Genomic DNA, 16278 nt, shown 5'->3' with positions numbered 1-16278 from the left:
AGTTTGTATTTTTGGTCAAAAATCCAAAAAAATCTGTGATGCCGGCATGGGTCGATTTTTCAGATTCGGGGTGAACAAAATTTCTGTGATTTTATGCTTTCAAATGATACAGAAGATACTACTGAAGACATTTTATCAGTGCGGACTGGGTATATAAGCGAAAGCTTGAGATTTTTAAAGAATTTTGTGAGTTTGAGTTTTTGGTTAAAAATCCAAAAAAATCTGTGATGCTGGCATGGGTCGATTTTTCAGATTTGGGGTGAAAATATTTTCTGTGATTTTTTGCTTTCAAATGATACAGAAGATACTACTAAAGACATTTTATCAGTGCGGACTGGGTATATAAGCGAAAGTTTGAGATTTTTAAGGAATTTTGTGAGTTTGTATTTTTGGTCAAAAATTCCAAAAAATCTGTGATGCCGGCATGGGTCGATTTTTCAGATTTGGGGTGAACAAAATTACTGTAACTTTATGCTTTCAAAGGATACAGAAGATACTACTGAAGACATTTTATCAGTGCGGACTGGGTATATCATGTATATAAGCGAAAGTTTGAGATTTTTAACGAATTTTGTGAGTTTGAGTTTTTGGTTAAAAATCCAAAAAAATCTGTGATGCTGGCATGGGTCGATTTTTCAGATTTGGGGTGAAAATATTTTCTGTGATTTTTTGCTTTCAAATGATACAGAAGATACTACTAAAGACATTTTATCAGTGCGGACTGGGTATATAAGCGAAAGTTTGAGATTTTTAAGGAATTTTGTGAGTTTGTATTTTTGGTCAAAAATTCCAAAAAATCTGTGATGCCGGCATGGGTCGATTTTTCAGATTTGGGGTGAACAAAATTACTGTAACTTTATGCTTTCAAAGGATACAGAAGATACTACTGAAGACATTTTATCAGTGCGGACTGGGTATATCATGTATATGAGCGAAAGTTTGAGATTTTTAACGAATTTTGTGAGTTTGTATTTTTGGTCAAAAATCCAAAAAAATCTGTGATGCCGGCATGGGTCGATTTTTCAGATTCGGGGTGAACAAAATTTCTGTGATTTTATGCTTTCAAATGATACAGAAGATACTACTAAAGACATTTTATCAGTGCGGACTGGGTATATAAGCGAAAGTTTTAGATTTTTAAGATTTTGTGAGTTTGTGTTTTTGGTCAAAAATCCAAAAAAGTCTGTGATGCTGGCATGGGTCGATTTTTCAGATTTGGGGTGAAAATATTTTCTGTGATTTTATGCTTTCAAATGATACAGAAGATACTACCAAAGACATTTTATCAATACGGACTGGGTATATAAGCGAAAGTTTGAGATTTTTAAAGAATTTTGTGAGTTTGTGTTTTTGGTCAAAAATCCAAAAAAATCTGTGATGCCGGCATGGGTCGATTTTTCAGATTCGAGGTGAAAATATTTTCTGTGATTTTACGCTTTCAAATGATACAGAAGATACTACCAAAGACATTTTATCAGTGCGGACTGGGTATATAAGCGAAAGTTTGAGATTTTTAAAGAATTTTGTGAGTTTGTGTTTTTGGTCAAAAATCCAAAAAAATCTGTGATGCCGGCATGGGTCGATTTTTCAGATTCGAGGTGAACAAAATTTCTGTGCTTTTATGCTTTCAAATGATACAGAAGATACTACTAAAGACATTTTATCAGTGCGGACTGGGTATATATTTCATGTATTTTTTTTTTTTTTATATACTTGGCGAATAAACCATTCAATTCAAATTCAATTCAATTCAATAAGCGAAAGTTTGAGATTTTAAAAGAATTTTGTGAGTTTGTGTTTTGGGTCAAAAATCCAAAAGAAATCTGTGATGCCCGCATGGGTCGATTTTTCAGATTCGAGGTGAACAAAATTTCTGTGACTTTATGCTTTCAAATGATACAGAAGATACTACTGAAGACATTTTATCAGTGCGGACTGGGTATATAAGCGAAAGCTTGAGATTTTTAAAGAATTTTGTGAGTTTGAGTTTTTGGTTAAAAATCCAAAAAAATCTGTGATGCTGGCATGGGTCGATTTTTCAGATTTGGGGTGAAAATATTTTCTGTGATTTTTTTTTTTCAAATGATACAGAAGATACTACTAAAGACATTTTATCAGTGCGGACTGGGTATATAAGCGAAAGTTTGAGATTTTTAAGGAATTTTGTGAGTTTGTATTTTTGGTCAAAAATTCCAAAAAATCTGTGATGCCGGCATGGGTCGATTTTTCAGATTTGGGGTGAACAAAATTACTGTAACTTTATGCTTTCAAAGGATACAGAAGATACTACTGAAGACATTTTATCAGTGCGGACTGGGTATATAAGCGAAAGTTTGAGATTTTTAACAAATTTTGTGAGTTTGTATTTTTGGTCAAAAATCCAAAAAAATCTGTGATGCCGGCATGGGTCGATTTTTCAGATTCGGGGTGAACAAAATTTCTGTGATTTTATGCTTTCAAATGATACAGAAGATACTACTGAAGACATTTTATCAGTGCGGACTGGGTATATAAGCGAAAGCTTGAGATTTTTAAAGAATTTTGTGAGTTTGAGTTTTTGGTTAAAAATCCAAAAAAATCTGTGATGCTGGCATGGGTCGATTTTTCAGATTTGGGGTGAAAATATTTTCTGTGATTTTTTGCTTTCAAATGATACAGAAGATACTACTAAAGACATTTTATCAGTGCGGACTGGGTATATAAGCGAAAGTTTGAGATTTTTAAGGAATTTTGTGAGTTTGTATTTTTGGTCAAAAATTCCAAAAAATCTGTGATGCCGGCATGGGTCGATTTTTCAGATTTGGGGTGAACAAAATTACTGTAACTTTATGCTTTCAAAGGATACAGAAGATACTACTGAAGACATTTTATCAGTGCGGACTGGGTATATCATGTATATAAGCGAAAGTTTGAGATTTTTAACGAATTTTGTGAGTTTGTATTTTTGGTCAAAAATCCAAAAAAATCTGTGATGCTGGCATGGGTCGATTTTTCAGATTCGGGGTGAACAAAATTTCTGTGATTTTATGCTTTCAAATGATACAGAAGATACTACTGAAGACATTTTATCAGTGCGGACTGGGTATATAAGCGAAAGCTTGAGATTTTTAAAGAATTTTGTGAGTTTGAGTTTTTGGTTAAAAATCCAAAAAAATCTGTGATGCTGGCATGGGTCGATTTTTCAGATTTGGGGTGAAAATATTTTCTGTGATTTTTTGCTTTCAAATGATACAGAAGATACTACTAAAGACATTTTATCAGTGCGGACTGGGTATATAAGCGAAAGTTTGAGATTTTTAAGGAATTTTGTGAGTTTGTATTTTTGGTCAAAAATTCCAAAAAATCTGTGATGCCGGCATGGGTCGATTTTTCAGATTTGGGGTGAACAAAATTACTGTAACTTTATGCTTTCAAAGGATACAGAAGATACTACTGAAGACATTTTATCAGTGCGGACTGGGTATATCATGTATATGAGCGAAAGTTTGAGATTTTTAACGAATTTTGTGAGTTTGTATTTTTGGTCAAAAATCCAAAAAAATCTGTGATGCCGGCATGGGTCGATTTTTCAGATTCGGGGTGAACAAAATTTCTGTGATTTTATGCTTTCAAATGATACAGAAGATACTACTAAAGACATTTTATCAGTGCGGACTGGGTATATAAGCGAAAGTTTTAGATTTTTAAGATTTTGTGAGTTTGTGTTTTTGGTCAAAAATCCAAAAAAGTCTGTGATGCTGGCATGGGTCGATTTTTCAGATTTGGGGTGAAAATATTTTCTGTGATTTTATGCTTTCAAATGATACAGAAGATACTACCAAAGACATTTTATCAATACGGACTGGGTATATAAGCGAAAGTTTGAGATTTTTAAAGAATTTTGTGAGTTTGTGTTTTTGGTCAAAAATCCAAAAAAATCTGTGATGCCGGCATGGGTCGATTTTTCAGATTCGAGGTGAAAATATTTTCTGTGATTTTACGCTTTCAAATGATACAGAAGATACTACCAAAGACATTTTATCAGTGCGGACTGGGTATATAAGCGAAAGTTTGAGATTTTTAAAGAATTTTGTGAGTTTGTGTTTTTGGTCAAAAATCCAAAAAAATCTGTGATGCCGGCATGGGTCGATTTTTCAGATTCGAGGTGAACAAAATTTCTGTGCTTTTATGCTTTCAAATGATACAGAAGATACTACTAAAGACATTTTATCAGTGCGGACTGGGTATATATTTCATGTATTTTTTTTTTTTTTATATACTTGGCGAATAAACCATTCAATTCAAATTCAATTCAATTCAATAAGCGAAAGTTTGAGATTTTAAAAGAATTTTGTGAGTTTGTGTTTTGGGTCAAAAATCCAAAAAAATCTGAGATGCCGGCATGGGTCGATTTACTCGGTATATAAGCGAAAGTTTGAGATTTTTAAAGAATTTTGTGAGTTCGTGTTTTTGGTCAAAAAGCAAAAAAAACCTGTGATGCCGGCATGGGTCGATTTTTCAGATTTGGGGGTAAAATATTTTCTGTGATTTTATGCTTTCAAATGATACAGAAAATACTACCAAAGACATTTAATCAGTGCGGACTGGGTATATAAGCGAAAGTTTGAGATTTTTAAAGAATTTTGTGAGTTTGTGTTTTTGGTAAAAAATACAAAAAAAATTGTGATGCCGGCATGGGTTGCTTTTTCAGATTCGAGGTGAACAAAATTTCTGTGATTTTATGCTTTCAAATGATACAGAAGATACTACTGAAGACATTTTATCAGTGCGGACTTGGTATATAAGCGAAAGTTTGAGATTTTTAAAGAATTTTGTGAGTTTGTATTTTTGGTCAAAAATCCCAAAAAATCTGTGATGCCGGCATGGGTCGATTTTTCAGACTCGGGGCGAACAAAATTTCTGTGATTTTATGCTTTCAAATGATACAGAAGATACTACTACAGACATTTTATCAGTGCGGACTTGGTATATAAGCGAAAGTTTGAGATTTTTAAAGAATTTTGTGAGTTTGTGTTTTGGGTCAAAAATCCAAAAAAATCTGTGATGCCGGCATGGGTCAATTTTTCAGATTTGGGGTGAAAATATTTTCTGTGATTTAATGCTTTCAAATGATACAGAAGATACTACCAAAGACATTTTATCAGTGCGGACTGGGTATATAAGCGAAAGTTTGAGATTTTTAAAGAATTTTGTGAGTTTGTGTTTTTTAGTCAAAAATACAAAATAAATCTGTGATGCCGGCATGGGTTGATTTTTCAGATTCGAGGTGAAAATATTTTCTGTGATTTTATGCTTTCAAATGATACAGAAGATACTGCTGAAGACATTTGATCAGTGCGGACTGGGTATATAAGCGAAAGTTTGAGATTTTTAAAAAATTTTGTGAGTTTGTATTTTGGGTCAAAAATCCAAAAAAAATCTGTGATGCCGGCATGGGTCGATTTTTTTTCAGATTCGGGGTGAACAAAATTTCTGTGATTTTATGCTTTCAAATGATTCAGAAGATACTACTAAAGACATTTTATCAGTGCGGACTGGGTATATAAACGAAAGTTTGAGATTTTTAAAGAATTTTGAGAGTTTGTGTTTTTGGTCAAAAATACAAAAAAATCTGTGATGCCGGCATGGGTTGATTTTTCAGATTCGAGGTGAAAATATTTTCTGTGATTTTATGCTTTCAAATGATACAGAAGATACTACTGAAGACATTTTATCAGTGGGGACTGGGTATATAAGCGAAAGTTTGAGATTTTTAAAGAATTTTGTGAGTTTGTGTTTTGGGTCAAAAAACCAAAACAATCTGTGATGCCGGCATGGGTCGATTTTTCAGATTTGGGGTGAAAATATTTTCTGTGTCTTTATGCTTTCAAATGATACAGAAGATACTACTGAAGACTTTTTATTAGTGTGGTCTGGGTATATAAGCGAAAGTTTGAGATTTTTAAAGAATTTTGTGAGTTTGTATTTTTGGTCAAAAATCCAAAAAAATCTGTGATGTTGGCATGGGTCGATTTTTTCAGATTCGGGGTGAACAAAATTTCTGTGATTTTATGCTTTCAAATGATACAGAAGATACAACTAAAGACATTTTATCAGTGCGGACTGGGTATATAAGCGAAAGTTTGAGATTTTTGAGAATTTTGTGAGTTTGTGTTAAAAAAAGTACCCAAATCCAAATGATGCTGAGGGTATTAAGTACTGAAAAAATTATCTCAGGTAAAAGAAGTTATACAATTATTTGAAAAAGTTTTACGTCATAATTCTTCGCTACATGTACATGTAACTATGGCAAGTTGTGTATGCGAAGAATGTCTAGTAAAGTGGAGTACAATCACAAGCCAAACTTCCCTGCTAACCCCTGTAACTTGCTTGATGTAAATGCAGAAGTCCCTGCTCCTGTTAGCGCTGATTCTTTGCTTCTAGTAAGCAGAGCTATGAACGTTGGCCCTGTACTGCAGGATTTTCATGGCAATTGGGCCCAATTTCATGGCTCTGCTCAGTGGCGAATTCTGCGCTTACGATAATGATTCCCCGCTTTTAGTGCAAGCGCCAAATTCATGTGCTAGCCTTGTAAGCGTAGAATGCCTAGTAACGTGGAGTCTGCATGCGCAGAAGCCAAAACTAGCTGCTAACCCGTGAAATACGCTTGTTGTAAACACAGAATTCCCTGCTTCCGTAAGCGCTGATTCTGTGCTTACGGTAAGCACAGCCATGACATTGGGCCCTGGCTTGGTCTAGTATTTAGTATTTATTTCACAGAGGGGCTACAAGGTCAAATTATATTTTGTGATGATGCACTCATTATTAATTGTCACAAACTTACCTAAAAGTCTGTGGTGGTTGACTCGATAGTTTGGTATACAATCCTGAGACAGGTTTACTTTGCAATATGTCGGCTTGGCAATGAGTCCTATCTGGCTTTTTAGTGTCTCCATGGCAACGGAGGCTAGCCACTCAGGGTCCACCTTGTCGGGGTCACCAAAGAGTTCGCGGAACCACGCCCCTCCCATCATGCACTGCGGAATAACAAAACAGAGGCTGGTTTAGACGAGACAGTTCGAGGTAAAATGTCAAAGTTCTGATGTTTGTAAGCGAGAGAGCTGACTAGTCTATTAAAGGCACTGGGGTTGATTTCACAAAGATAGTCCTAAAGGACTAGTCCTAGAACTCTTCAGAATTTAAGACTGGTCCCAAGTTAGGGTCCTAACACGAGATAAGACTAGTCTTAACTCTTTGTGAAGTCCATCCAATGCCATGTTGTAATTACTGAAAATACACCTTAGCATAAAAACATAATTGGTAACGAACAACGGAGAGCTGTTGATAGTACCATCTCTGAAGTAACAAATGGCCTGAAATCTTCATCCAGGCCTCTGAAAGAACAAAGGTGTTTTTTTCTCTTTGATGATTAATTATTTTCACTGGATTCAAGCTTTGGTGATCATTTCATGAACAGATTGTGGGTCCAATGATACTTACAGTTATTCTAGTAGTCTTTGGCCCGGGTCTGTCATGTTGAGGGAAAGCGCACGAGTCAAAAATCACTCCAAGAACGTTGGATCGCTCATGAGAAGGAACCAGGTAACCGAATCCCTTGGAGACAAAAACAAAATTGTACAAATTTAATTGCTGTTTGATGAAGTGTAGGAATAATAAAAATTAAAAAAGCAACAAACAATAGTTTTGTTACGGAAACCACTTGTCTACCGATTTAACTAAAACGGTTTTCACTTGATCCAATAAAGTTTTAAGAGCATTCAGACACACAAAATTTAAACCGAATGAGTTAAAACTGCTTGAAGACACTGGACACTTATGGTAATTGTGAAAGATCAGTCTTCCCGCTTGGTGTATCTCATCATATGCACAAAATATCACACCTGTGAAAATTTGAACTCAATTGGTCGTCGAGGTTGGGAGATGATAATGGAAGAAAAAACACCCTTGTCACACGAAGTTGTGTGCTTTCAGATGCTTGATTTCGGGACCTCAAAATCTAATTCTGAGGTCTCAAAATAAAATTCAAATATTTTAGAGGAAAACTACATCTTTCTTGAAAACTACGTTACTTTAGAGGGAGCCGTTTCTCACAAAGCTACCCATTGCTAGTTACCAAGTAAGGTTTTATGCTAACATTATTATTGAGTAATTATCAAACTGCTTAGTACTGTGTCTGACTGACCTCTAAGTACTGGGGTTGACAAGATGGCTTACCTCAGTCGGAAGATGTGAGCCCTCGTACTCCAGATTAATAACGGCCACAGTGGCACTATTTACATCTTGTAGATGGTCGGACAGCGGGTCAAGATCAACAGGAAGTACTTCAACCAGATCTGAAAAAACACAGGAAGTTCACTTCAGTTGTAATATTAGTGGCTTCTTATTATAGCGCTTATATCCGTCACTCAGTGACCCTCAAGGCGCTTCATCATTCGCTATTTTCCTGCAAGCTATGTGGGACTACGTTTGAATTAGGAGACCGACTCCCTTTACATAGCACCATGTACTGGTTTACAAGGTGCTGTGGTGCAATATGCTGCCAATCAAACCAGGAACACCAGGGCCAAACCCTTCTCTTTTTGATACGTGCACTGGGTTCTTAAAAGGAACACGTTGCCTTGGATCAGACGAGTTGGTCAATACAAAGTGTTTATAACCGCTTGTTATAAAATGCATCTGGTTGGAAAGGTGTTTTAAAAGTAGAATACATTGATCCACACAAGCATGCCTCGAAATTGCGTGGTTTTCCTTTTACTTTGCGAACTAACACGGTCTGCCATTTATGGGAATCAAAAATTTGACTCCCATACCATAAATGGCCGTCCGTGTTAGTCGACGAGGTAAAAGGAAAACCGTGCAATTTCGAGGCATGATTGTGTGGATCATTGTATTCTACTTTTACAACATTTTTCTACCCATATGCATTTTATAAAAAACGCTTTTCAAAGACCAACTTGACCGATCCAAGGCAACATGTTCCTTTAACGTGCAATGGTGGATGATATTAAATGGTCCAACAGTAGGAGGGTTTGGAACTTACTTTTTGCAGGTAATGCACAGATCAACCTGTCTGTCTCCCACACTGCATCGGAAGTGTGTACCCTGGCAATCTGACAAGGAATAAACAGCACGACAAGATTTGAAAATGGGCAGATTGTAAATCATTTTTGTAAATGGGAAAAGGGAAATTGTAATAGGAAAAAAACAGTTAATGGACAGATTGTAAATGGACAGATTGTAAATGTAAAGACTGTGAACAATTTCAGCAATGAAGAAAAAAAAAACAATTATCCAGTGTTCTGGTGTTGTTTGAAGATTTGCAAGGTGTGTAAAAATAGGCAGAAACTATAAATAAATAGCAAACTTGAGGGTTCATCCATGTGTAAATCTCTTTTGTGCGAGTGTTAGCTCTGAAAAGAGCCGGTGTGGTCTTGACATTTCGAATACTCGGCCCGACTTCATGAGAATGGCTGTACCCGCAAGTCTACTATTTAATTTTATCTTCCAGTACGCCCTAATCCACCAATCAGATGCTAGAGCTGGACGGTGGTATAAAAACCTATAACCTACTCCCAATTTTTATATTGCACACATCGTTTATTGTGAGTGTCAATGCGTCACGCTCCTCATACGGACAGTGCAAAAATTACATTCTAAACTTTGTGCGCTAACATGCTATTCGTCACGAAATAACATCCTGAAGTTTTTAACTTTAAATACAACTCTTCCAAAATATCCAGTACAATAGGGATGAGAAAATCTTAATACTGGTTTCCTGACTCAAGAAAGAGGAAGTTTAAAAACCGTCAGATACCTTTTGATGTGTGGCATTTGGGTCTGGTATAAATTCAATCTTGGTGCAAGGTGTCTGTGTGTAAACCTCAGCTCCCTGCTCACTGACCACCTCATAAAGCCTGTCTGTCAAGCGTTGTAGACCATCTACAGTAATGACACAAAATACATCCATTACCCATCTCTTAAAGACACTATTGGTTATTACTCAAAATATGTATTAGCATAAAACCTTATTCATAAATACCTCCGACAGTTTCACTATTGCTTTTGGTGGAGAGCGCGTGGGGGGGGGGGGTTAAACCTTTGATAATGACCAGTGTTTATAACGGGTTGTGAGCGGATTCTTCGCGCCAGTCTTGATGCTTGACATTTCTTGTTACGGGCGATGCAGGCGCTGTCGGTGAGTTGGCTGCGGTGTGTGTGAAAGGAAAACAGAACGTGTTGCACCAAGACTATATGCGCACGAACCGAAGCGGAAACTGTCGAAAATCTGCATGCAAAACGCAGACGTCATACATGTACATGTAACATGTACACCATGGAGGTAGAAACATACAGAGCACAAGCTCGGAAACGAACAAGTTTTACAGAGTTTCTTACTTTATTATGCCTTTTAACCAAAAAGATATTTATGAATGGGAATAAAAGGGTAGCAACTAGTTCTTTCACGGCCGTTTAAAACCTTGCAGGGTCGTCGACCAGGCCTGTTTTAAACAGCCGTGAAAGAACTAGTAGCTACCCTGTTAGTCCCTTAGTAGAGAGCAATGTTGATAGTATAAAACATGGTGAGAAACAGCTGCCTCTGAAGTAATGTAGTTTTTGAGAAAGAGGTAGTTTCTCACTCAAATCACAGATTTGTTATTTTATGAATATGTTGAGATACACCAAGTAAGAATACTGGTCTTTGATGACCCACCAAAGGTATACACAGTGCCTTCAACTTAGTTTTTTTTAATGCAATTTGCCAGACACACAAGCCCTGGTCTTTGATGAACCACCAAAGGTATACACAGTGCCTTCAACTTAAAGGAACACGTTGCCTTGGATCGGTCGAGTTGGTCTTTGAAAAGCGTTTGTAACCGTTTTTTATAAAATGCATATGGGTAGAAAGATGTTGTAAAAGTAGAATACAATGATCCACACAAACATGCCTCGAAATTGCGTAGTTTTCCTTTTACCTCGTCGACTAACATGTCGGCCATTTATGGGGGTCAAAATTTTGACTCCCATAAATGGCCGACCATGTTAGTTCGCACAGTAGAAGGAAAACCACGCAATTTCGAGGCAAACTTGTGTGGATCATTGTATTCTACTTATAAAACATCTTTCCAACCATATGCATTTTATAAAAGACGGTTACAAACGCTTTTGTTTTGACCAACTCGTCCGATCCAAGGCAACGTGTTCCTTTAATTTTTTTTAATGCAATTTTCCAGACACACAAGCCCTTAAGGCCACTTCAATGTGTGGGCTACAATATTTGTTCTTCCAGGGGCCGTTGCCACCTACTCCAAGGGCTGAAACAGGGTTACCCCCTACACAGTCCATATGGATGTAGGCTTGGGTATCATCAATCATAAGCCTGGATGGTAGAAAGCACTACCTCCCCAACCTTATGTAGCAAGTGTCACAACCGGGATTCGAACCCACACTCTGCTGATTGAACACCAGAGCTTGAATCCAGTGCTCTTAACCGCTAGGCCACGACACGCCAAAAACAACTTCATGTAGGACAGAGAAAGAGACAAAAAATACTTTTCTTTACCTTTGAGAGACCAAACTGACCACTTCTCCATTTTGGCTCGTTGAACGAGGTCAGAAGCTCCTACTGTTGGATCAGTACCTGAAGTAAACAACAATAACAACAAGAATAATATCACATGATTTCAGTGGTTCATTGGAACTAACAGGCCTCTGTTTCACAGCATTCTTAAGTTTTTTGACAGGTTTGCACAGCTTTTTTTTTTGTATTTAAATTTTTATTTTTTATGCAAGTCGCCAGTAAGGCCTGAAGGCCACTTCAAGGTGTGGGCTTAACCTATTTCTTTCCAGAGGTTGTTTCCATCTACTCCTAGGGCTGAAACAGGGTTACCCCTTTTACAGTCCATACGGATGTAGGCTTGGGTATCATCAGTCCGAAGCCTGGTCAGTAGAGTAGAAAGCACCTACCTCCCCAGTTTTACATGGCAAGTGTCACAACTGGGATTCGAACCCAAACCCTGCCAATCAAACACCAGAGGTTGAATCCGGTGCTCCTAAATGCACTGTACACAATTGGTAACTGTCAAAGACCAGTGTCCCCCCTCATAAGCAAAAACTAACAAGCCTGTGAAAATTTGGGCTCAACTGGTCATCGTAGTTGCGAGAAAATGATGAAAGAAAAAACACCCTTGTTGGACAAATTTGTGTGCTTTCAGATAGGAATAAAAGACTTCTAGCTAGAAGTCTTTTATTATTTTAGTGAGAAATTACTTTTTTCTCAAAAACTATACGTTAATTCAGAGGGAGTCGTTCCCCACACTGTTATATACTACCAACAGCTATCAAATGCTTGTTACCAAGTCAGTTTTTAAGTTAATATTTGTTTTAAGTAATTACCATTTACCAAACGTGTACCTTCCCTTCAACTGCCCGGCCAATCACTGCCACAAGCTATGTTTTAACTGGGTACACTACATGTTCCTACACCCCTATACTCCAACATCCAGGCCTGGAATTACACGGGGACCCCACTGAAACCATGGCCTCCATTGCCCCTGCTCTTGGCCTTCGTGCCCCTTCAAAAGTGTCCCATAGACATTCAGATTTTACAGTGGAAATGCCCTTTGCAAAATGAAAAATGGCCTTGCCCTCTCAAAGATGAAATTTCAGACCTCAATTGAAAAACACAAGACCACCCGACTTGTTGTGTCAAAAAACACTGGCCTATGAGCCCTGCTGTTTCACAGACTTCATATAAAACATTGGTTCGAATCCCTTGTGGTTTATATTTATTTCTGAAACAAAAAGTCGCATCCCTTTAAGGTGATCCCCTGGCTGCCGCTTCCCAGGTTGTATCGTAATTTGGGTGTGATCCCTGGCTACAAGGCAGTTAACGGTTGTATGGCTTCTGACTGGCACCCCCGAACAAAGATATTGACAAAATAGGGACACTGCCAATATAGGGCTAGATACCTCAGTTGGTAGAGCGCCGGCACGATAATCCGGAGGTCGTTGGTTCGAATCCCACTCTAGTCAATTCTTTGTTCAACCCCAAAAATCATTTCATATAAAACACTGTACTCACTTGCTCGTCCAAGTAGACCTCCTAGAATGACTGAGCTGTAATTTCTTTCAAAATTAAACAGTGGAGGGAAACAGGAGCGGACACTCAACTCGGACAATTTCCCAGCAAAGATTCCTCGACAAAATGGGTCCAAAAGATTTTCTGTAATCTAAGAAAATAAATTTGAGTGACTTAATCACACAGGAAATTATTACAACTATACAGGGGTGGATTTCACAAAGGTAGTCCTAACTTATGACTAGTCCTAGGCACTGCTAAGAGATAGGACCAGTCCTAAGTTAGGATAAGTTACTGGTTCTAACTTAGGAATGGTCCTATCTCTTAGCATTGCCTAGGACTAGTCCTAAGTTAGGACTAGTCCTAAGTTAGGACTACCTTTGTGAAATCCACCCCTGAACATATAAATATGATACAAAATGATTAGGGAAATTTTGATCCCTTGTGTAAAACCCTTGTGGTTTATATTGATATATACAAAATGATTAGCAAGGAAACTTAACCTTTAGCAAAAAAGGTCTTTTCAAAATTATTTTAATCTGAAATAGGCATCAGATTTTTGTTTAAAGGAATAGTAACTGTGGAATGTAAATGACAAAGTTAATAGAAAATTGTGAACAGCAAAAAAATAAAATGAAAAGATTGGAACTGGAAAAGAAAATGTAAATGGAATGATGGCAATTATGGAAAAGTTGTTTATTGAAATATTGATAAAAGAAAACTATATTTGAAAGGGTAAATAGAAAAAAGGTACTTTGAAACACTGCAAATGGGAAATTGTGAATGTAAACTTTTAATGGAAAGACTGTAAATAGACAACTTTAAATTGAAAAAAATGTAAATAAAAATCAATAGTAAACCATCAACTACAAGCCATACCCCTTTGCCAAATCGTCGCAGGCCAAACTCATACATTGTCTCATCCTCAACCTTTGACCTCTTCACAAGCATCTCTCTGGCAAGGTCAAAGGCCAACGGCCTGGAGAAGGGCTGCTGTCTCCTGAGCAGCGTACCGAGGCTAGAGGGGAGTTGATGAAGTTTACCTCGAGTGTAGACGAATCGTCGCTGAGCAGCAGGATGGGAATGAAGAACAGATACAACCTCATCTGTTAGTCCTAGAGTCGATGCCTGTGTTGGAAATCAAATTCAAGTTAAAGGCACTGGACTCCATTGGTAATTACTCAAAATAATTGGTGGCATATTACTTACTTGGTAGTGGGCAAAGGAGAGCTGTTGACAGTGAAAAACATTGTGACACACGACTCTCTCTGAAGTAACGTAGTTCGTGAGAGAAAGTGGTAATTTTTCATTCAAATATCAAGACTTCAGGCCTGAAGCTTTTTTCAGGCATCTGAAAGCACACAAATTTGTGCAACAAAGGTTTTTCTTTCTTTCATTATATTCTTGCAACTTCAATAACTAATCAAGTCCAAATTTTCAACAACAAAAAATGCTATTAGCTAAGGCATTGACCTGGGGCATGCGCATGAATGCAATCAATCAAGCAATCAATCAAGAGGCGCTGAGGCACAGAAGAAATAACAATTCATTGATGGTAGGCCTCCTGAAACAAGTGGGCTTTCAGAAGTGCCTTGAATGTGTGGAATGATGTTGTGTCCCTGATGTGATTGGGAAGTTTATTCCAGAGTTTGGGTCCATATACCGAGAAGGCTCTATCAGCTCTATCGACTGTTGCAACCTTGTCCTTGCTGCCAAAAGTATTTCAAATGATAGGCTAGCCGAGACAAGTTACAAAAATTAGATCAAAATATAAACAAATTGTGAATGAATTCAACCTTACCAGATTTAATGAGTTTTTCCCTACGATTCCCTGGGGCCTCATACTTCTGGGGCCTGCTTCATGAATGCTGCCCTCGTTGGTTCGTGTTGTGTTCAACCAGCCGCCGAGATGAGATGTAGCTTCAAGTAACGCTATCTGGAATTGAGGTACAAGTTTTAGTCTATTTATTGAGGAATTTCTATAAATGCTTATCAAGTTCGAATTTTCAACCTAAGACATTTTTTACTCTTTTGTTCGGAGATCTGGTGAATTTTTGTTCTTTTTATACAAATTATTTCCTCACATGATTCATTCATTCTGTTCCGAAAGTGTGTAATGGCTTTAATGATGGTTTAAAGCAATTGGACCCTTTCGGTAAACAGTGTTGTCCAAGGCCCACCCTTTGTGTACCACAACTTCTATATCAAATAACAAACCTGTGAAAGTTTAGGCACAATCGGTCATCGGAGTCGGGAGAAAACAACGGAAAACCCCACCCTTGTTTCCGCGTGTTTCACTGTGTCATGACATGTGTTAAAAATAAATCCGTAATTCTCGTTAACTAGAATTTATATTGTTTTGCTGTTTTCTCAAAAAGTAAAGCATTTCATGGACTAATATTTCAAGAGAAGTCTTTCACCATTGCCTTCTTCTGTAAACCCCGTGTAAGTTATTTGTAAATCTGTGAACTTTTGTTTTATTTTCTGAACCGAAAGGGTCCAATGGCTTTAAGAAGGCAATACACACAATTTTCTCATTCATAATCATACTAAACTCCGAATTTGATGTTAAAAACTACATGTTTATTAGTTGCGATAACGTAACCCTCCTGACGTAACCCTCCTGCCGGCAGGAGAGTTACGTTATCGCAACTACATACATGTTTACCTTCTTTTTACTGGTTGGGTTTTCTTGAGTGTCTTTGCTGTTTCCGGTTTCAGCAGCAGCCAGTAAACGTTGCAGGTAGAATACGGCTGACAAACCACCAACTCCACCTCCTAGCACCAAAAAATCAACTTTTCCACCTCGAAGTGCCATGATTTTCGAGTTTTATAACGACAATAACTGGGTCAGATTATTTGTAAACATTGCATTTGTGCACGTCTCGTCGTAACCAGTCGGGTCCTAATAAATGTTTACACGAGTTTCCCTACCAAGAAGTCAAGAAAAGAAGTGAAAAAAATAAAAAAACAGCGCCCTCTAACAGCGCCCCCATTTGACATAATTGCAGTGAAACAAAAATCCATAATTGTATCAAATAAGGGTAGTCCTAAAGAATTGATAAAATCGGTTCCTCTATAGCGATCAATTTGATGATCCATTTATTTGTTGAAAAAGTAATCGAACAAGTTATTCCAGATTTATCAAACTATATAGGTACAGCAAAAAAAAGTCCAACATCAAATTTAGGTTTAACAAA

At 37.3% G+C, this 16278-nt stretch overlaps 1 protein-coding gene across 1 annotated transcript in view; it reads right to left on the bottom strand.

Annotated features, from left to right (window-relative positions):
• The window catches only part of LOC139951377 (protoporphyrinogen oxidase-like), a 29333-nt gene extending 13363 nt beyond the window's left edge, over nt 1–15970 (bottom strand). Inside the window, exons 1-10 of the mRNA XM_071950252.1 lie at nt 15747–15970; nt 14880–15014; nt 13958–14206; nt 13082–13229; nt 11561–11638; nt 9815–9939; nt 9041–9110; nt 8215–8333; nt 7480–7593; nt 6824–7016 (exon numbers count right to left, since the gene is read on the bottom strand). Of these exons, the coding sequence (XP_071806353.1) occupies nt 6824–7016; nt 7480–7593; nt 8215–8333; nt 9041–9110; nt 9815–9939; nt 11561–11638; nt 13082–13229; nt 13958–14206; nt 14880–15014; nt 15747–15896 (1381 nt within the window). The 5' untranslated portion in view covers nt 15897–15970. The remainder of the gene's footprint in view (nt 1–6823; nt 7017–7479; nt 7594–8214; nt 8334–9040; nt 9111–9814; nt 9940–11560; nt 11639–13081; nt 13230–13957; nt 14207–14879; nt 15015–15746) is intronic.
• Nucleotides 15971–16278: the final 308 nt, after the last annotated feature.

The sequence above is a fragment of the Asterias amurensis genome, chromosome 19, assembly GCF_032118995.1.
Source record: "Asterias amurensis chromosome 19, ASM3211899v1".
NCBI lineage: Eukaryota > Metazoa > Echinodermata > Asteroidea > Forcipulatida > Asteriidae > Asterias > Asterias amurensis.
This window is presented reverse-complemented; position numbering and strand designations above follow the sequence as displayed.